Below are 21,262 nucleotides of genomic sequence, written 5' to 3' on the forward strand. Positions count from 1 at the left end.
TTAGATATAAAGACGCGTGTGGAATTAAAAATTGCTTACTGATGGTGCATTTCCATAGTTCATTGAAACATTGTTTGTTGCCAACCCCTTAAAATGATTTGATAGATCATCTGATGTCATCTGAGGTCATCTCAAACAAGTTTGGGCTGTTTGTGATGTTTTATGTTTGTAAATGTTTTTATTACAAATCATTTAACATTAATACAGTGTTTAATAATCGTTACACATCGTTTTGTATTTGACTACTAATTCAATATGATAATATTGATGAATAATTTAGTTAAATAATCAGGAATATGTTTAACCTACAAACTCATGATTCATGTAGCTGTTGATAGTAACGAAAAAATCAGCTGTTGTTTCTAATGGCTGTAAATATTGACAAATCATTTTAAAAAAAGCAGCATGACAAATAGTACGATAGCTACATCCAATTTTTACATTTTCTGTGTATCTTGTGCCACCATTATTTCTAAACATATTGATTACAAGTCTGATGTTAAGAAATATGTGTTACACAAAACTTGTTCAGTGAACTGTAAATTTTCTTAAATGTTAGAAGCAGGTATTTTAAATTTTAAATTAGTACAATCTGTTACTTAATTAAATGTTTGTATTATGTTACACCATCATGTATAAATTTTCAAAAATTGATATGAATAGAAATTTATTTCTTGTGACAAATGATTTATTAAGTTAAGAATAAATTGCAAATTTGGTTAAAGTTTATTTTATTGTTTCTTTTATTATATATAAATATTATAAATGTATAAACATCTGTAGGCTAAATATTACTGAAAACTAAGTCATTTTCTAAAATAGAAAATTTAACAATTCCTTTTGCGTATGTTTAAACATTTTTTATATTATTTTAGAGAATTAAAAATGGTGGCTGGTCCTACAGAACACGGCATACAGGCAGATGTAATATTTGTCATTGAAGGTACAGCTGTTAATGGAGCCTATCTCAATGACCTTAGAACAAATTATCTTCTTCCAACACTTGAGTAAGTTTTAAGTCATCTCTTGCATTCTTCTGCTTTGTTAATCAGCTTTTTATATTTTATTTATTTAAATTCATTCATTTGCAATATTTTTATAGGTACTTCAATCAAGGTCCTATTGAAGATAGGGAATATGTTTCTGAGGTAAAATAACAAGTAATGCAATCTTCTATTAGAGTCTTATGCTAAATGTGTTAAATATGTTATACACTAACAGATTTACCACAAAAATCAGTTCAGTAAAGATTTCCAAACATCAAAACTTTTACATCTCATTTACTTCAGAATAGCGCAACATTATATGGTATAGTGGTTTACCATGCTGCTGACTGTTTGCCAGCGCCATGTACGGAGACGTTTGGGCCATATGCTAATCCTCACAAATTACTGCTCGTTCTGGACAAATTAGAGTAAGTAACGTCATGTGTTTCCAGTCTTAAGAATAAGACCAATAATAAGACTTACATTCAAACAGCATGGTTGGCGGAAAGGGAGAATCTTATGCAAATATTGGAGAGGGTCTGGCTACTGGATTGCAATGTTTTGAAGATCTGCAATTACGACGTGAACCAAACACGGCGTCACAGAAGCATTGTATTTTGATTTGTAATTCTCCTCCGTATCAGACAGTTATACAAGAATCATATAAATTCGCCGGTCATACTATCGAGCAGTTGGCTGCATTGTATCAAGAGGTACCTGAATATGAATAAATCTCAATACGAACTGTGAATTTCGACTTATATACAAAATTTGCTTATTTCAGAGAAACATTAATCTATCGATATTGTCACCTAGAAAGATACCTGCAATGTACAAGCTGTTTGAAAAAGCTGGAGGTGATCTGCAATCGTCCCAGACTAAAAATTATGCTAAAGATCCGCGACATTTGGTACTACTGCGCAATTACAACTTAAAGGAAAGACCCGTCAGTCCTCCAATCGGTGGATCTGTACACACTACTCCGGGTACTGCCGCACAAATTCCATTGAGTCCACTGCAAAGCAACGATAGTCCGAACACGAACCAAGTTCAACAGAATATCGCTCAACCATCCCAACCACAAGGTCCTCCATTCAGGAACCAAACACCTCAGAATATTACCTCGGTTCATCAGACGGTGGTACCAATCGCGGCTGCTATGAATGCTGGACGACCTCCCTACAATCCTCAAATATCCGCTCCGCCGACGTATCACCCGACAAGTGTAGCAGCAAGAGCAGGTCATACCAGATGGAGACCGTTCGTAACACCAGGAAATACTGGGCCAGGGAATGCGCAGAGTAGTGCTTTGATAGCGCAATTAAATCAGCCTCCTTCTTTGGGACTTAACGTAACACCATTTGGGCAGAGAATGGATGGTAATAAGAGATTCATAATTTTAGTATCGGTACCGTAATTATTATACACACTGTTTACTTGATTCGTGGTATATTGGTTTATTAATCATCCTTATTGATTCAGAGCAAAACAAAATGAAAAGATTATTAGTAGCAAGAATACGAACTACATAAATGTAGAAAGACAATTTAAGTGTTCTACCAAGTTTAACTCTTGGGTTGTATATAGTTTCAAACTCTACCGCTTTTAATCGTAGATGGCGTAACAGTAGCATAGTGGTTTTCTATATCCGTGTGAAAGGTTCAGTTTGTCGTATTCTTCATATGTAGCCTGATATGCCAAAAGATCTTTCTTTTTAAAGTATAATTTTTCTTCATAACGTTATTTTAATTTCATATCCTTTACTTGGATCAAGTAGTTCCAGGAATTTAAGAAAATACATGTAATGTGCACTTACAGTGGCTAACAGTAATGTCATGGCTGCCAATGCGCAACAACAACAGCAGCAACAGCAACAACAACAGCAACAGCAGCAAATGACTCAGCAACAACAAGTGAGATTCACGATGCAATTACAACAACAGCAACAGCAACAACAACAGCAAAATGTTCAGCAACAAGCTTCGATACCCATGGCACCTCAGTCAAATCATGGACAAGGTGCACCACAACTTACTGTGTCATGCGTTAGTCAGTCTGTACCCACTCAAGTCCCACAAACAGTTACTGCTTCCCAGACACAGGCATCAGTGTCATCAGTCAGTCAACAGCAGCAGGTATCTAAATTGCACGTTTTTTTACACGAATTTTACAGGGACGTATCTATAGCGTAAAAATAAAATTAGGTGTATATGTATATTTCACGCAAGTTTTTTTCATTTATTCTGATTAGAAAATTTTATATACGAGAGATTAATCTTGTAGGGTAATATGAGTGCTGGACCTGTAGCTGGTCCACAAATTACTGCCTCAAGGGAAAGGCATACAATATGGCAGGGTATCATTGAGTGGGTCGAGAAAGCTAAAGCACCGGCAGACACACAGAAACAGACAAGACATCTTCCTTGTCAAGTTTCCGCGAACTCTAAAGATGGTGATCCAGAATTGTAAGTTCCTTTTCGGAAGAAATCGTGGCATTGTAAGCATTTCACTTAATTAACACATGCTTCTTTGATTTGCAGAAAAGCCGACACTTGGCCACAAAAGTTGCTTATGCAATTGATGCCCAAGCACTTGATTGGCAACATTGGTGGATCTTATTTGAAAAATTCTAAATCTGTCCTGTTCCACCCAACACCTTGCGAGGCACTGGATTCGTTGACTAAAGTTCTGAGCTCCGGATTTGTTAGTACTCAGTATATTTTCGAATAATTTATAAACACAGCTGTCTTGATTAGCCATTGAGAACAATCGTGTTACAGGCAGGCTGTGTTCACTTTACCTTTTTGCCGTCAACAGCGACCTGCGACATAAAAGTACTTATTCTCCTGTACACGGCTGAGAAAAGAACTTATCTAGGTTTCATTCCAAACGATCAGTCGGGTTTCGTGGACCGTCTACGGAAAGTAATTCAGCAACAGAAAACATCTCACGCTTCTATGAGACAGGTTCAAGTGAGTGGAAATCTTTTTAACCGACGAATGAATAATCTCTGAACACAGAGATATGACGATTCAATACCGTAGGCTGGACCTGCACAAGGGAATCCGATAACTGGATCGATGGCCAGCACAGGTACATCGCAAGGCGGTATTCTTATGTCTCAAACGAATACGATGACAATGGGAGGTGGTCAAATAACACAAAATGTAGTTCCCACAAACGCACCGCAACAAACATTAACTTCATCTGCTGGACCACAAAATCAAATGAATATGCAGGTAAATTGCACAATTGGAATAGAGTCTGTACATTTTGATAGATGTTTATGTTAAAAAATTATTATTGTATGTAAAAAAAGTATGTGACTGACTTTAAATTGACCCTCAATCGCAATGAAACCATAACTGTAAAAGCATGTAGCATCAATCCTTTTCGACATTTTAACATGGTAGAGAAAATTATTCCGCTTAATGTCTCGATAGCCTGGCGCAATTAATGGCCCCCAAGTTGCTCCAACCTCCGGCACGATGATAGGTCAACAGAGACCACCGTTCGATGATATAGAAATAGCTAGGCATCAAAACCTATTAAAAATCCAACAGTTACGGCAAACATTAGAAGCCGCGCAGCAACAAGAAGCGCAATATAAGTCGCAATTGGAAGTAAATGTGAGCATAAAAAATGGCAAAATACAATGACAAGAGGTATTAGAATGTTGTATCACGTGTAACAATTACTTTTACAGATACAACAAAATTTAGAAGTAGCGCAACAACAAGAAATGCAATACAAGCAACAGATGGAGGTATAATGATTTTGAAGATTATTTTTTATTTTATGCTTTTGACTTAAAAGGAATTTAATAGAAAATATTTTTGTATAGGCTCAGCAAGCACAGAGAGCTTTAAATCCTGCTGGCATGAGTAATCAACAGGCGAACCCACCGAGACTAATGCGACCTGTTTCAAATCTGGGTCTCAGGCATTTATTACAACAAGTATGATATCGTATATTTTTTGTCGACTAAAAGAAATCGAGTAGTGGACAATTTAGTAACGTGTATAAATTGTCTGTTATAGCCACAACCACCATATAGGCAACAAGTACTTGCAATACAGCAACAAATAGTTGGAGCCAGGGGCCAAATGCCGACAAGACCAATGGCTCCTGGTAATCCACAAAATCAGCAGTTCGAGGATGTCCCCAATTATGATTTCCTTGGATAGACAATTTAAATAGGAAATATCTTTTTTAACAGGTTACTATTTAGGCTATAAATTATTCGCCAGTACGTACGAGTGGTTTTGATACTTTTTACATACATTATGACCTTCAGAATACTCGTACGTGCAAAAAATTTATGTGTTAAGACTGCAAAGTGTATATTTCATCTTACGATGAATGGAGAAGAGTAATATGTTCATAATTGTAGAATAAATAAAAGTTTAAGACGGATGGTTAGAATTCTTTTCTATACTGTCATTTAGTGATTGTTGTTAATTTTTTTATGATAATTAACCAGAATGTATAGTGATCAAATAATTGCTTTTTTAATAACAAATGTTTAACAAAATAATATTCCTACATTCCATATGCTTGATCAGATACGAAGAATTTTTATTTTCGTAGAACATTCAAATTTCATGAATCTTAATAATGTAATTTCTATTAGAAAAAAGTATTTATTGTTACACATAAAAGCACGTGGTAAGAAATGGCAAGGTTATGTATCGTTCCGTCAATTATAATTTGATAGTAGCAGTTAAGAAACCTGTTGCGCGAGTCAACTATACAAGTTTTTGAGATTTTATATATATATATATGTATGTATATATAATACTGTAAGTCTACAAGTTAAATACTTGTTACTGTCACGAATAGTTTTGCAGTTAATCATTGAGGTAAAAAGTACATTTTTTGTATTAAAATCAATTTAAATCATTTAGTCACCATCATAATAAATAAGTCGAATAATTCAGTTGTGATGATCATTATGTTTTTATATAAAATTATTCTGTAACTATTGTAAACTGTTATTACTGTCTATAACATTATTATTTCAGATTCAAAAATATGTTTTTCAGCTTGCTTTGGCATTAGTCTAATAATAGATTAGTTGTCAAATTTAAGTTACTTCAATTTAAAGAAATTGAAATATGGAAATTTAATAGGTGTTACTTGAACATTTTTACATATTATTTTAGAAGAGATAAACATTTTTTTTTAATACTGTCAGGTCTGCAGGGTTCTTACAGGAAACAAAAAGATTCAAATGTTTTCAGAGCACAGTAATATGTGAATACACATACCATCTCAGAAAAGATAAGAATATTATTGAGCAAGATATCCTTTTGGCCTTACTGTAAACTCTGTTTGATTTTGAAATAATAACATGGATACTCTATTTTGCAATTACCATACTGATAAATGAAGATAACATAATGACTTCATTGGTAGTGTACCAGGGGGTCCGACTGAATGTAATCGATAATTATCAACTCAGTATTAGTCTATACGCATCATTATACTCTGATGTTTCCATATTTCATTCTATCTGTTTAATTTTCTTGTTTATTTTATTTGTTTGTGATCAGTGATCCATAAAACATGGCTATTATAACATTCTATAAAGTACCTGGATTGAAATCTGGCCATCTTAAAAGCAAATTCAAGAGTCTTGTTCAAATATCGAATTCAATAAGTAGCCTAGAGACAGAATTGTGCTACTACATTGAAACTAGAGAACCTTTAACCAACGAAGAATTAAATCTGTTAAAATGGATTCTAATTCCTCCATTTGAACAACACAGTTTGAAGACTTCTAGTGCGTTCAATGGGGAACTAGATGGTAACTTAGTTATTGAAATTGGTCCAAGGTAAGGCAGATCAGTAGATGAAAAATTATTCGTTTTAAAATAATATAATAATGAAAGTTTTTTTATATTCTTGCAGGCTGAACTTTTCTACAGCATTCTCTAGCAATGCCGTGTCAATTTGTAAGTCTGTGCATCTACATAAAATAACAAGAATCGAAGCAGCAGTTCGATATTGCATCAAACATACTGGAGAAATTGATAAAAACAAAGAAGATGCTGTACGTGCAATAACTTCATAATAGTATTTTGGAAAGAAGTGGTGCATTCTGTGCATATTTTTTTTTTCTTGTAGATAACGGAAGCGCTACTCGATAAAATGACCGAATGCAGGTACACGAAACCTATAGAAACATTTGATCATGGTTTTAGACCTGCAGAATGGTTTGAAGTAGATATTCTAAAAGGTGGACGAAAAGCACTGGAGGAAGTAAACTCAAAATTAGGTATATACTTAAAATGGACTGCAACGTTACTTTATACGATATAAAATATTAATTATATTCTTCATGTAGGTTTGGCATTCGACAATTGGGATTTAGACTTTTATACGGACCTGTTCCTCAACAAATTGAAGCGCAATCCAACCAGCGTTGAGTGCTTCGATTTAGCACAATCGAACAGTGAACATAGCCGTCACTGGTTCTTCAAAGGTCACATGATTGTCGATGGTGAAGAGATGAAGAAGTCATTACTTGACATGATTATAGAAACACAGAAATACTCGAATCCGAACAATACAATTAAATTCAGCGACAATAGCAGTGCGATTAAAGGACATCAAGTGAAAACACTAAGACCCAGTGAAACCCATAAATGTAGTCCGCTTCGTTTAGAAGATGTGGACCAAGATCTTATATTCACTGCAGAGACTCACAATTTTCCAACTGGCGTTGCTCCATTTAGGTAAATAATTCAAAAATTGGCTATAGAAGTTAGAAGACATTATACGGTTATTGTGATTTATAGTGGAGCCACAACCGGAACTGGTGGGAGATTACGAGACGTCCAAGGCATCGGCAGAGGAGGGTATTATATTGCTGGAACAGCTGGTTATTCCGTTGGTAATCTGCATATTCCAGGTTCGTTCTATTTTCTTGGAGCTTGTAGAAATCCAAGAAATGTCTACGTTTCTCATCGATTAATTCGTTTTCTTCGTAGAGTATGATCTACCATGGGAAGAGAAGGATTTACCATACCCTAATAATATGGCTAGTCCATTGGAGATTCTAATTGAAGCTAGTAACGGTGCATCTGACTATGGTAACAAATTTGGTGAACCAGTTGTATCTGGCTTCGCTCGTTCCTTTGGTATGACGGATAATGTTGGCGTACGACGTGAATGGATTAAACCTATTATGTTCAGTGGGGGATTGGGTACAATGGACGCTGATATGTCGCATAAACTTCCACCGCAAAAAGGTGAAAAATCATTACTTCGTAGATGATTAAATACAGTACATAAAAACTTACGACTAATTGTTGTAGGTATGGAAGTGATTAAAATTGGTGGTCCTGTATATAGAATAGGTGTAGGAGGCGGTTAAATTAATTGTCATCAGGTGCAAGGCGATAACAAATCGGACCTCGATTTTGGAGCAGTTCAAAGAGGTGATCCAGAAATGGAACAAAAAATGAATAGAGTAGTTCGTGCATGCACGGAAATGGGACAAAAAAATCCAATACTCAGTATACACGATCAAGGAGCTGGGGGCAACGGTAAGAAATACTTCTACGTGGTTGTAATTACAAACAATAATGCGATAATATTTCACTGTTAATAAATGTTTTATCTACAATCAGGTAATGTTCTAAAGGAGCTTGTAGAACCCGCAGGCGCTGTTATCTTCACTAAGAAATTCGAGTTAGGTGATCCAAGTATCAGTACCTTAGAGTTGTGGGGTGCTGAGTATCAGGAGAACGATGCGATTCTATGTAAACCGGAGGACAGTGATTTGCTCAAGGAAATCGCAACACGGGAGAAATGTCCTATTAATTTTGTGGGAACCGTTACCGGAAACGGAAAGATCATTCTTTCCGAGGAGAACGATTGTGACGTGTCGAAGTACCTGAATGAGAACTATGTAAATGATACGAGGCATCCGGTGGATTTAGATTTAGAATTGGTACTTGGAAAAATGCCTCGTAAGGTACATACGCGTAAATAGTTCTAAACTTACAATAAATAAACATCTCGCAAGATTTAAATCGAATACATTTCAATGTTCTTTCAGACGTTCAATTTGCAAAGACAGAAGACTCACTTACCTTCTCTCGTTCTGCCAACGAATTTAACAGTACTGTCTGCTTTGGAAAGAGGGTTACGTTTGCCTTCAGTAGGGAGGAAACGATACTTAACCAACAAAGTTGACCGTTGCGTTACCGGATTGGTAGCACAGCAGCAATGTGTTGGTCCCCTGCATACGCCACTCGCCGATGTTGCTGTGACTGCAGTTTCTCATTTCTCAACGGTGAAAGACTGTAAAAGCGATAAGAAGAATCATTAGGAATGGCACTGTTAGCAACATATTTATTTACATATGTCATTCTGCGCAGGCTGGAATCGCTACGTCCATTGGAGAACAGCCAATAAAGGGTCTGGTGAACGCCGTAGCTGGGGCTCGTATGACTGTGGCAGAAGCTTTAAGCAACTTAGTATTTGCACGGATTTCAGACATACAGGTATCAATTGCATCGACAAGTTAATTATCAAACCTCTATATTCTTTATAACAGGAGAGCACAGTAATATAACAGGATACTCGTCTTCTGTGCTACAGCTTACACTTTTGTTTTTAGGACATCAAGTGCAGTGGTAACTGGATGTGGGCTGCTAAATTACCAGGAGAAGGTGCAGCATTATACGATGCATGTTCTGCGATGTGTTCATTCATGAATGAACTTGGCATTGCAATTGATGGAGGCAAAGATTCCCTTAGCATGGCTGCTAGAATCGGTAAGGAAGTCGTTAAAGCACCAGGAACGCTCGTAGTATCTTGTTACGCTCCGTGTCCCGACATCCGACAAGTAAGTCAAGGGTGTTCTCCAAAAGAATTTTATTTTGATGTTCACATTCAATTGTCGACATTTTATTGTAGGTAGTTACGCCAGATTTGAAAGCACCAGCAGCTGGGAAAGTTGGTTGCTTATTATTCGTTGATTTGTCAAATGGACGAAGCCGAATCGGCGGCACAGCTTTAGCACAGGTTTACAAATCTCTTGGCAATGATGTTCCGGATATGAAACAGGCCGATTTATTAAAAAATGCTTTTAAAGCTACACAGCAATTGATTGCAGGTGAATTATACACAGAAGAAAAATGTATTTCATTGGTCTAAACAATACACATAATGTTCAATGCTTTTCCTGTCGCAGAGGACAAAGTACTGGCGGGCCATGATGTCAGTGACGGTGGACTTATCACATGTCTTTTAGAAATGTGTTTCGGTGGTATTTCTGGAATGAATGTTAATATCTCTCACAAACCGGGAACGCCTGTTGAAGTTTTATTCGCTGAAGAAGTAGGCTGGATACTGGAAGTTGATGAAGATAATTATCATCATGCATTGGATATATTTAAACGATTCAATGTTCCTGTATATTCAATTGGCCGTTCAGGAGAATTCGGAATGTCTTCGAAAGTATATAGTCAGAGTTGTGCGTATGAAGTCATTAACAGAAGCATCAGTACATATTTTGATTTGATGGTTTCAGATAAATATTAAAGTACAAGATCAAACTGTTCTGGACACGACGGTGTTGCCCTTAATGTCTCTGTGGGAAGAAACTAGTTATCAATTAGAATGTCGTCAAACGAATGTCGAGTGTGCATTAGAAGAGTTCAGTGGATTGAAAGATAGAACTGCGCCAGCTTATAGGTTAACATTCAAACCAGATGTCAGATCATCTGAAATTCAGAGAACTATGTTTTGTATGTAATATTTCAATTTTGCGTATGCTTACGTTGCCATGAAATTTTATATTTTGTGTTATTTGTACAGCAAATATCACGGTTGCCGTGATAAGGGAAGAAGGTACAAATGGTGATAGAGAAATGGCAGCGTCATTGATGTTAGCTGGTTTCGAAGTTTGGGACGTGGCGATGCAAGATCTGTTAGAAAATAAAATCACATTTGATAGGTTCCAAGGTGTTATATTCCCTGGCGGTTTCAGTTACGCCGGTAAGTTATTCAATAAAATCTAATTGTTCGGTGTGAAAAGTATTTACTAGGTCTAAAATATTCAATATTCTTCGTCGTCCCATGTTATTTTTAGTACAACTGATTCATGTTAATGGGAAATTTCAGATGTCTTGGGCTCTGCCAAAGGATGGGCTGCGAGCCTCCTCTTCCATCCATCTTTACAGAAACAATTACAGGCATTTATTTCTCGCAAGGACACGTTCAGCTTAGGCGTCTGTAACGGATGCCAATTAATGTCTTTGCTAGGATGGATAGGGAACGAAACCGGTATGTTCTATTGAGTAACAAACGTGTCTAGTATAAAAAAAATTCATGCTTCTAAGATTCATGAATATAATTAACACGTTTAATTATATCCTCCTACTGCAACAGGCGACGCCACAAAACCAGACATTTTCTTAGATCATAATATATCTGAAAAATTCGAGTGCCGATGGAGTACCGTCAGAATTGATAAGTCCCCATCGATCATGCTGACTGGAATGGAGAACAGCGTTTTGGGTGTGTGGAGTGTGCATGGCGAGGGAAGATTTACATTCCGTAACAATGATATTTTGAAAAAACTGAAAGCAAATAACTGCTTAGCCATTAGATACACTGATGATTATGGCAATCCAACTGAACGATATCCTCTTAACCCCAATGGTAGTACAGGTAAGAGTTCATGTCATTCAAGCTATGAAAATCCAATCGATTCGAAGATTAAATCGATCGTAATTGAAATTATGATCGAAAATGTAATTGACCTTGAAATAGTTTAACGTCTACCCAGCAAATTATCTTCCGCACTGAAGTTCTACTTCAACGTCTTTAGTCTGAAACACAGTATACAAGAAAAATAGTAAATACTATTATAAGAAATGAAAGTAAGATTGAAATATTTTTGTACAATCTTAGATGGCATTGCTGGTGTCTGCTCTGCGGACGGACGGCATTTAGCGATGATGCCGCATCCTGAACGATGCACGAAAATGTGGCAGTGGCCTTGGAAACCTATAGATTGGAATAAGTACGAGCTTTCGCCGTGGCAACGTATTTTTGATAACGCATACATTTGGTGCACGTCCAAACGCTAACGCAACACATTCCATACTATTGTATCGGACATAGTGTACATAATAAGAGTATATATTTTCTAAATAAATCATTCTCAACGAACTCTTGTAGAAGGCTTGTAGATTATAAAATTCTTTATTTTCTACTTTCTTAACAAAGTATGGTAACATTGTGTTGTCAAATATTATAAAAAAATGGTAAATTACAGTTAGAAATTCGTTAATTGTTTAATTCGTATCACTTGAACGAATTTTCTCTAACTTTGAACAGTTGATTCGACGGCGTGAATTGGGAAAATTGATTCGTGTCGAAAACATCTTCTAAGTGCAAGTCGCACCGTAGTATCACAACGCCGGATGGATTCACTTTGACTTTTATTTTCGTTTGTGGGGTCAACACGCCGTAGTTCACATCTTCGTATAAGTCCTGGAAGTACGATTCATTGAAATGGACCGCTTATGTATTTCAATTTAAGAAAAATTTTTAAAATAACATCATTCTTATATGTACACATACCTCCACGCTGTATCCTCCGGGATACTGGAGTCCAAGTTCCTTTAATGTAACGGACACATCGGACGGTGTGCCGTCCGTTCTCCTATTCGCGAACGCTATGGCGTAAGAGTAGTAATTCTGATAGACCGGAGTTATCGGCCTCGCCCAGATTTCAATGCCTTTATGCTAAAGACAGAAGAGAATTCTTACTAACGTATTCCAAGCCTACACTGTTTTCTTACTTTTGCTAAATTTTCATGCTCGTATTTTACATTAGAAAAAAAAGTCTCTGACTACGAATACACGTTTAATTTACTAACTTTGTAGATACGTCGACCCTGTATGCCCAGTGGATCCTGATCCACAGCAATAATTTTTCTATTCTGTAAAATGGCTTTATATTCGTGTCTGATCGTTCGTAGATCAACGGACATTAACAGAGGCGCGGCCAGGATAGCCCACAACGCCATTTGCGTTTTGCTCTGCTCGTAACTCAACCCGAAGTTACCGATAATTAACATATCGGGATCGTTCCAGTGGCCGGGTCCAGCATTCTGCACGATCCCATCTTGGTTGTTACCATAATAATCTATGATAGTTTCTAAGCTGTTCCAGGAATCTTGAATATCATCAAAATTCCTCCAAAGATTACAGTGTTGGGTTATGGCAGTATAGTTTGGCTGAAATATTATATACCCTCAAACACTGATCTGTACAATATTCTATAGCCGGTATTATAATTTAACACCAACCTGCATTCCAGAATAAATCTGATAAACTGGCCAACTGCAAGAATATATCATAGGTCGACCAGTTTGATTTAAATAGTAACCAAATTCGGGGTACCCTAGAATATTTCATAATGCCGTAAATATAGATAGAATTTGTCTAAGAGAAATATATATAATTATTATTTTTTGTAGGCTGTACCTCTGTCCATTTCAGACGGATGAGAATAACAGCCATCTAATTTTACATAATCGACATCCCAAGATGCAAATGTAAGCGCATCTGTTTCCAAGTATCCCAATATACCAGGGTAACCAGCACATGTGTAGTTACCAAAATCTTCATAAATTCCAAACTTCAGACCTTTTGAATGAATCTACGCAGGGGAAGTGAAAAGTAGTCAGACTAGGATCTTACTATCTGATACTGAAGCAATGGATAGAAACATACATAATTTGAAAGACTTTTCATCCCATATGGAAATCTTTGTCTGTCTGGTACCAGCTGACCATGAGCATCTCTATCTTTTTCTAACCAACAGTCATCAACATTAACATACTCATATCCAACTGCAGCATAGCCCTCTGCTACAAGAATGTCTGCCATTGTGCGAAAGAGCCGATCACTATACGTGTAAAAATGAAGTTTTAAGCAATTTTTAAAAGTTTTCAGTCTGACAATAGCAATACACTGTTCAATAGTCTGTTTGCTTTAGATTTTTGTGAATAATATGAAATATTATATAATTTTAATATTTATTAATTAATTATTAATATGTACTAATTACAAATAACTGATCTTTGCAAGAGATTCAAGTTTTCATAATAATACAACATTGGAGGACAAATTTACATAGCAACTATGTCATAGCTCTAAATAATGTTATTAAGAATCATTGTGAGATCACATATCCCTGATTCATATCTGCATGTGCTAATTCTGTTCTAATTCATACCTTATGAAACAAGAATTTACAATAGAATATTTAAATTTTTAAACTATTTCAAAAGTTTAAATATTCGTCAAGACATATACATAAACATAGAATTGTCTTTTATTTCACTTTTAAATCTTTAATAATTAATTTTATGAACAATTAAACACATTTGTTAAATATATCCAACCACTTTGAATACTTTATACATTAAACAGTTACTACAAAGATTAAATATTTAAATGAACATTTAGTTTCATAATTTCATACTATGTTTTAACATATTTATGGTTTTCTTTTCTATCACTTCACCTCGCAAAGAAGAAGATTCTATAGAAGTTTGATATTTCTTATACACATTCATTTATATAGGTCGTATTCAAAATGAAATCAGATTTTGCATTTTTTGATAGCCATCTAGCAAGTGGAGTTGGTTAATAATGTTCTTAGATTCAGAGATATAGATAACAAAGATGCTAATGAAGTTTCACTTTATTATAAAGAATCACATACTACGAAATACTATGCAGAAATTACAACACAATAGTAACATAACATTCAATGAATGATTCTAAAATAAAACAAAATCAGATCGACATTATAGAGAACTCAAAAAGAAAAAAAATTAAATTATCTTAAGATCAGTACTCTCACCTGATACAATTGTCAGGATCATTTTTGCAATCTGTGTTACACCTAAATCGTTCCCAGGCAAGCCAGCCCATCGGTGGTGTTTTCGCCAGACCATTTTCAAGGGCCAATGTCAAATCTGGCACTGACACAAGCAAACACCATATCCATACCATCTGCAACATTCTGCAAAAATGCACAATTCTTTTTACAAATCCTTTCACACTGCACACAGACACTGAACCGACTGTTGTTGTTTTATGACTCCGGTGTCATAATTTTTGTTGAACAATAAATTTTAACAAAATTGCATGACTCTATCAGAGTCGGTAGGAGATTTTGTCATTAGGAGCAGAGCAAAATTCCCATCCACATCCTGCACGGCTCTCAGCGGACTGATCTGATATAAGACCTCCAAGCCAAGAGTACTTTCACCCAATGCCCCATTTCATTTTTACACACAATCACTGTCGTTGGTGGTGTGAGCATTGATTTCCTTTCGTACGAGGAACGGGGCCCCGCACACTAACGTGCTGATCGCCGTTGCAACTATTACGGTACAATTACGCCTACGAAAGACAATCGTGAGCAGATTTTTATCCGCAAATATCGCCTTTGTCTTCGACTACCGAGAATCATCGTGCTCTATGTAATTGGGTGACCGTGATACGTACTTGGCAAATTCCGTCAACTCAGACGATTTATCCTGCTTTTATCCTGAACTTGGCTCGAACATGCCACGTATTATGTTTTAACCAAGAAACACGTAGATAGGTATTTGAAGTTTCTGTCATGAATGGTTTCGCGGAGAGATGAGACGAGTTACTCGCGTAATGCTTTACGATCAAACGAATGGATTATCGTTAATCTTCCTATTAAGATCGTTCGGATAATTGGAAGTGTTTACAAACAAACCGTGTAGAACGCGATAAACTTGACATTTCTGTGACAGAAATAATTAGCCACGCTACCTGGACTATAAGCGGATCAGTGGTACATAATGGATATTCTAAATAAGAGCCACTATATCTGTCTGGAGTAAAGTTTGTTTTGAAAGCTTCTGAAGATAGTCATAAAGAGGATGAAAAGTTTCTACAAATGGATTATTTAATTTTTATTATTTTAAAGAGTAATGAACCGAGTAATAGTTGGATACAGACTAGGTATGGGCTAAAGCTGCTTAAAATGCACAATAACAAATAATTAATAATTATTTCACCGAGCTATGCTCGAGGGTAACGTCTTTCCTTCTAATTACTATATTAAACATATACCTTGAAAGAATCAATGAAATATAAGAAATTGAAACCATTCTGAACAGTATTCTTGATTCTCGATCAGCACCGGTTTTACGATAGCATTACTTTCCATACTTTCATTCCGATTACCTAATCAAAAGAAAAAATCAATCGCACGAGGAATAGATTCCGGTATTCCTTTATCGATCGACGATACCATTTCGAGAAACATGACTAAAAATTGCTTTTCTCGACATGTCCCTTTATTTTCCATTTCTATATTTTATAAGCACGAATAATTGCATATAAGTTTTCAAATTTGACTTTCTTAGAAACAAAATTTTTTATTTATTTTGTCACGATGACAAAACCACTGGCTTATCGTTACTTTAAGTTTTGTTCACCTACCGATTGCAAAATCAAAATAATACAGCATATTCTTGTACAAAAACGAATAATACATTCTGAATAGGTATGAAACGCTGAATTGGATTTGATTTTCGACTTCGTAATTTCGTGAGTTGCAATTTCTAGCATTAAATAATTTTTTACCCACAGTTTAGAGTACTTGTTACAGCATCAAGCTCGATCATTAGTCAAGAGAAATTGTAGTCTATGTAGAAAGTAGAAAAGTATCTCGACCTTTGTTGAAATTGTTGAAGAATGCATACTCTCGAATTACTTGGAATCCAACGGAACGCTCTTCACGTTTTTTTTTTACTTTCAAAGTCGCCTAATATCGTTGATCAAGATTATTAATAAATTTTATATAGTAGAATTCCTACAATTTGATACTTTTTATCAAATAACGTTTGAATGTATGAAAACGTTCGTTCATAACAAAATTTACTTATTCTTATGATCGAACGAAATGCGTGGATGACGGAAATAATTTCTGATGAAATTCAAATCATAAAAAGTTTTTAACTATCTCTCAAACTATTAATATTTTTAAATGATTTAAACTGACACATTCAACAAAAATTACCGTTCCTAAAGTCACGCACGGTTATATGTACTTACATCTTTAAAAAAGGTAGGCGGATCGTTTAACGGACAACGAGGCAACTTCTGCAAGAAGAGACTGCGCAACAATTTCAGTTACGCCCTCTGCTTATATGCACCCGTTAAAATCCGCGCGTTTAGATGTTTTCGTTTTGTACATACTAGATAAGACTTATCGGTCACATTTGCACATTCGATTGTTATGATTTCTTGTTACTATTGCACGAATCTTCTCCAGACATCTATAAAATTATGAGTACCATTGATAGGTTTCACTTCATACGATTTATCATATCTTTATTCTCCATAACCATCGTTTAAATTGGCGGTTTATTATCGTACAAGTAAGTACATACAAAAAGTGCACACGTAGGTCTTGTAATAAATATATGAAATACATATGTAGTACCAAACATGGTAAATAATATTGTTATAGGTTATGGAAAGTCGTACACAGATATTTGCCAGTATTAAATGTATATTTTAACAATCGTGTGCATTCCAAATTTGTATTTTAAAAAAAACGTAATGCGTGAACACTTGAAGACCATGAACGAACGGTAAGCAAGTAAATGTATTAACAAAAAACTTGGCTGTCAGTCACATGTGCTTTTGGTAAAAACAAGGAAAAGCTCGCTTCAGTAAATAATGACGCAATGTTTTCGTGAGGGCGCGCATAATGCGTAAGTAGTGAAAAGGCGCTTACTTCGTCAAATACATACATTATGTGGAGGTTGATAATAATCGAGATGGAGGAACGTGGTAGAAATGTTGCTAATAAAATAGCAGTCTATAAAATTAGTTTTGAAGGAGTTGGTATGTGGGAATACTTTTTTTTATTGACTATAGATCGATGACGCAGAGTACCGTTCTTTCAATTTTTAATGAGCACATAACCTTTTAAAAACGTGTTTTTTGCTATTTACTATCTTTATGTACAGTGTTTGCATATTTCCCTTTTACACTGCAGGCATAAATATTTTGGGGTATCAGATTAATAGTCCAAGACGAGATGTTTATCAGGTTTCTTTACAATCCATTTGCAAATTTACGAATAATTGTGCTTCTTGACAAATGTATTTTTTTGACAGCAAGTAAGTAGACAGTAAATATACACTTTGATTGTTTGAAATATTTTGAGCAAACGAAGAGTGAATGATCTCTTTGGTATCGCACAATGTCGCGTAGATAAAGAACTTTTCTAACGTCTATCTGTTCTGTTGTTTTCTCTTATAATACACAAACGATGACATTGATATTGAATTTTTTATTTTTTTGTTTCGATTAAAAAAATACATAATTCCAGACGATTTCAAATTACAGATCGTATATAAGTATATAAATGTGTACATATGTAGGTTATTTTTTAAAATTGATTACCAGCTTGAAGTAATTTTCCTTAATTAATTCGTTTACTGTTATGTAGATTATTTTTTCGGAGAGTAAAAATTCGATAAATTTTGAAGTCCGTTTTTCAATCAGATAAATTATACTGATAATTATTTATCTGATTATTTGATATCCTCTTTTATCAAATTATGTATATTGTTACCGTATTTTTGTAAAATTAGAATCATTTCAGAAAAATTGAATTATATGGCAGTAGTTATAAATAACATATTCGTCTACATTGAACAATTTTCGAATAAACTTTTGTGGTTACACATCGAGATATCTATACATATGTAGAAGTGTTAATCGCATCTACTCTCGGTGGTTGAAGAAGAAAATTTTCCCATAAACATAATTGATACAGTTTATTAATTAAAATTTTACAGTTATTTTTCTAATATTAATGTTTGGAATAATTGTAAACCAAAAGAAGACAGTACAAGCAATGTAATGTAACACCAAAACCTTTTGGAAATTCATATTTAAAGGAAAATTTCCTTTCTTACTTAATAAGTAACAAGTAACTATTAATAGGGTTCTGGGTGAACAGGTGATAATATTTACAAAATAGTCGAGAGTTTATTCTGTTACAAACAGGGATTTAAACCGGTATGATTTTGATACCAGTATTTTTTCGATTTCTATAAGGGTAGGGCTTATATAGGGCGAACGTACGAACGACAATACCGGTATAATACCTACGGTAAATTCTAATGCCCATCATATTGGTTCTCCCTCGTCCAGTTTTGCATGTGACATATACATATGTATACGCTAGGGATGGTTGAAGGTGGCGCCACGGCGTGTCGCACCACCGAGCCATTCGTCGTTCTCCATCTCACTCTGGTTACACCTTTCTCCGTTAACCTCCTCCTCGTTCTAGTTCGTTCGGGCGCTGCGAACCCCCAACAATCCCGCAGCCACCGTCAACCCGCGGGGCTGCCGGAGGGACAGTCGGTTTTACTCAACGAAGAGAACGTTTGCACCACCCGGTATCCGGGAAGAAAAAAACAAAATTATCCGGTGTCCCGTGTGCCAATATACAACGACGTTTTTATCACGGTCATCCGCCAGGTATCCCCTCCCCTCACCCCCGCGAGCTGTCATGTGAGTAAACCCGTCGCGCGTTTCCGTACGTGTTATGGCGTGGAAGTGGTGGTCAACCATTGCAGTGCCGTCGTTTTCGTCCCACGACAGAAGGATATATCGGCCGATCGACGCCCAGCTGTGTTCAGCCTCTCCGCCGTGGAAACATGAAGATACCACCCCTGTCATGACCCAGGTAAGTGGACGTCATGATTCTTGGATCCGTTCACCGCGAAACCCCTCGTCACCAAGATTTCTCATTGAGGTGTTGCGCCTCGTTTCGTCATACTGACAGCTTTCTCTCGCCGTTTAATGCATTATACGAAAGGATTTTACGTTCCTTGATTCGCGAACAGACACTTCGAGGGGACGTTGTTTGACTCGGTTTTATTTAACAGGTGTGACAGTAGTGTTTCGTCGTATGACTGGGCTTAATATCTGTAGATGTATTTTATCGTATTTAGGGTAGGTAGTTTTTGTCAAGTTTCTTAGGCGTTCAAGTCATCAGACACGTTAAACCGTGGTAGGGTGCATCTGCAATCTATTGGTGCATAAGCACCCACGAAATCCTTCGTGAGATCAATGACACACGGGACATGGTGTACTTCCGCAGGAAAGAATTTGTTGAACTTCAACCACGGTTTGGATTCTCTTTTACGTGTGATTTGCCAAGAGATTGAGGGATCATTTGAATGGTGAATTTTGGTGCCATTAACGTGCAAGGAGCTCGGGACGGTTCGCATGAATGGGTAATGGCGGCAGCCCGAGACAATAATTTTAGATAGTGACACGGATATAGCGCTGCGATCGTTCCATTGATCTGCGTAACCGTCCAAGCTCTATATTTCCCGTAAGTTTTTTTTTTCTAAGTTTGCTCGCCAATTTTCACGTTCCACCGATCTATGAAATGTGAATTAGCGAAAATTACTCTCGGATCGATCGGAACAACGAGAATCTCAATGCGGGCTTGTCGAATTTGTATTTCGAGAAAGCGTGTACACACATTTCCCTAACGATGGCTATCGCGTTTCGAGGTGGTAATAATAGTTTCAGACAACGGTAATTACCGCCGAATGCGTGCGTATGAGGTTGGCCACGTTTACTCGGAACCATGAGCTGCCGCCGCCACCTTGAATTACTTTTTATTACAGTAGCTCGCGGGCGCGCTGTATACATGACAAGTGTGACGCACGCTTTTACCGTGGATACGTAATGTCTGTGTACTACGCGAGTTGTGTGAATTATTCAGGGCGAAACATGGAGCGACGCGATAACTTCTGCAATTTCGTACAGTCGAATGGAGTTACAAACAACTATTTACGTAGTATATATACACTGTATGCAATACTACGGAGTTATGAAAAATGTCATTGATAAGTAAGTATCTTAATAACAAGAGGTTCACCATGGTGTTTTATCATCGAAATCCGATACGACTCCCTTTAAAATACTTAAACGATAAATTCTATTGTTACAGAATGAATTACAGCAGCATAATAGCGACTTGAAATCTACCATTATAGTACACATGGTTCAAACTAACAGAGGTCACATATGTTCGTGGGGATGTTCAGCTCAGAAAATTGACGTTCACAGCCAGAACTAGAAATCAGAACGGTACGAATTCCGTTTCTTTTTCACATTCCGTTTTTACGAGTGCCAGCGGCCGTTACAAT

General features: G+C 36.2%; 3 protein-coding genes across 6 annotated transcripts; 2 read left to right on the plus strand and 1 right to left on the minus strand.

Moving 5' to 3' along the window:
• Positions 1 to 110: 110 nt before the first annotated feature.
• Positions 111 to 5,396, plus strand: LOC107188841 (mediator of RNA polymerase II transcription subunit 25). 4 transcript variants are annotated; one of them, XM_015577212.1, is made up of 15 exons: positions 111 to 168; positions 876 to 1,007; positions 1,103 to 1,148; positions 1,290 to 1,414; positions 1,480 to 1,699; positions 1,771 to 2,365; positions 2,805 to 3,121; positions 3,270 to 3,451; positions 3,527 to 3,689; positions 3,767 to 3,958; positions 4,031 to 4,225; positions 4,430 to 4,615; positions 4,693 to 4,752; positions 4,831 to 4,944; positions 5,027 to 5,396. In XM_015577212.1, the coding sequence occupies exons 2-15, from the start codon at positions 886 to 888 to the stop codon at positions 5,171 to 5,173; spliced, it is 2,664 nt and encodes an 887-aa protein (XP_015432698.1). In that variant the 5' UTR covers positions 111 to 168; positions 876 to 885; the 3' UTR covers positions 5,174 to 5,396. The 4 variants fall into 4 exon arrangements, with proteins under 4 accessions (XP_015432698.1, XP_015432699.1, XP_015432697.1 ...); XM_015577213.1 differs by lacking the exon at positions 111 to 168 and adding an exon at positions 286 to 415; XM_015577211.1 differs by lacking the exon at positions 111 to 168 and adding an exon at positions 508 to 565.
• A 407-nt stretch (positions 5,397 to 5,803) lies between these two features.
• On the plus strand, positions 5,804 to 12,145 carry LOC107188825 (phosphoribosylformylglycinamidine synthase). The gene is given in 19 exon segments (XM_015577189.1): positions 5,804 to 5,848; positions 6,542 to 6,823; positions 6,900 to 7,041; positions 7,116 to 7,266; positions 7,336 to 7,726; positions 7,790 to 7,902; positions 7,982 to 8,242; positions 8,309 to 8,539; positions 8,624 to 8,970; positions 9,055 to 9,291; positions 9,377 to 9,502; positions 9,619 to 9,846; positions 9,918 to 10,116; positions 10,195 to 10,460; positions 10,534 to 10,750; positions 10,821 to 11,000; positions 11,127 to 11,288; positions 11,394 to 11,675; positions 11,919 to 12,145. Coding segments are annotated over 18 exon segments (3,981 nt in total). The 5' UTR covers positions 5,804 to 5,848; positions 6,542 to 6,554; the 3' UTR covers positions 12,098 to 12,145.
• A 42-nt stretch (positions 12,146 to 12,187) lies between these two features.
• Positions 12,188 to 15,805, minus strand: LOC107188824 (alpha-N-acetylgalactosaminidase). The gene is made up of 8 exons (XM_015577188.1): positions 15,540 to 15,805; positions 14,890 to 15,051; positions 13,752 to 13,926; positions 13,503 to 13,677; positions 13,325 to 13,419; positions 12,893 to 13,252; positions 12,594 to 12,758; positions 12,188 to 12,503 (listed from the first exon to the last, which is right to left on the minus strand). The coding sequence occupies exons 2-8, from the start codon at positions 15,048 to 15,050 to the stop codon at positions 12,315 to 12,317; spliced, it is 1,320 nt and encodes a 439-aa protein (XP_015432674.1). The 5' UTR covers position 15,051; positions 15,540 to 15,805; the 3' UTR covers positions 12,188 to 12,314.
• Between the last annotated feature and the right edge of the window lie 5,457 nt (positions 15,806 to 21,262).

Source organism: Dufourea novaeangliae, unplaced genomic scaffold (genome assembly GCF_001272555.1).
Source record: "Dufourea novaeangliae isolate 0120121106 unplaced genomic scaffold, ASM127255v1 scaffold141, whole genome shotgun sequence".
Lineage (NCBI taxonomy): Eukaryota > Metazoa > Arthropoda > Insecta > Hymenoptera > Halictidae > Dufourea > Dufourea novaeangliae.

What these genes read in the sequence shown, in the direction of transcription:
- LOC107188841 (XM_015577212.1), top strand. Translation starts at nt 886, where the DNA reads ATGGTGGCTGGTCCTACAGAACACGGCATACAGGCAGATGTAATATTT. An exon ending in ATAGGGAATATGTTTCTGAG is followed by an intron (nt 1,149 to 1,289) that starts GTAAAATAACAA and finishes CATTTACTTCAG; the next exon opens with AATAGCGCAACATTATATGG. An exon ending in AAGTTCTGAGCTCCGGATTT is followed by an intron (nt 3,690 to 3,766) that starts GTTAGTACTCAG and finishes ATCGTGTTACAG; the next exon opens with GCAGGCTGTGTTCACTTTAC.
- LOC107188824 (XM_015577188.1), bottom strand. Translation starts at nt 15,050, where the DNA reads ATGTTGCAGATGGTATGGATATGGTGTTTGCTTGTGTCAGTGCCAGAT. An exon ending in GATCCTGACAATTGTATCAG is followed by an intron (nt 13,927 to 14,889) that starts GTGAGAGTACTG and finishes TTACACGTATAG; the next exon opens with TGATCGGCTCTTTCGCACAA. An exon ending in AGGGTCGACGTATCTACAAA is followed by an intron (nt 12,759 to 12,892) that starts GTTAGTAAATTA and finishes TTCTGTCTTTAG; the next exon opens with CATAAAGGCATTGAAATCTG.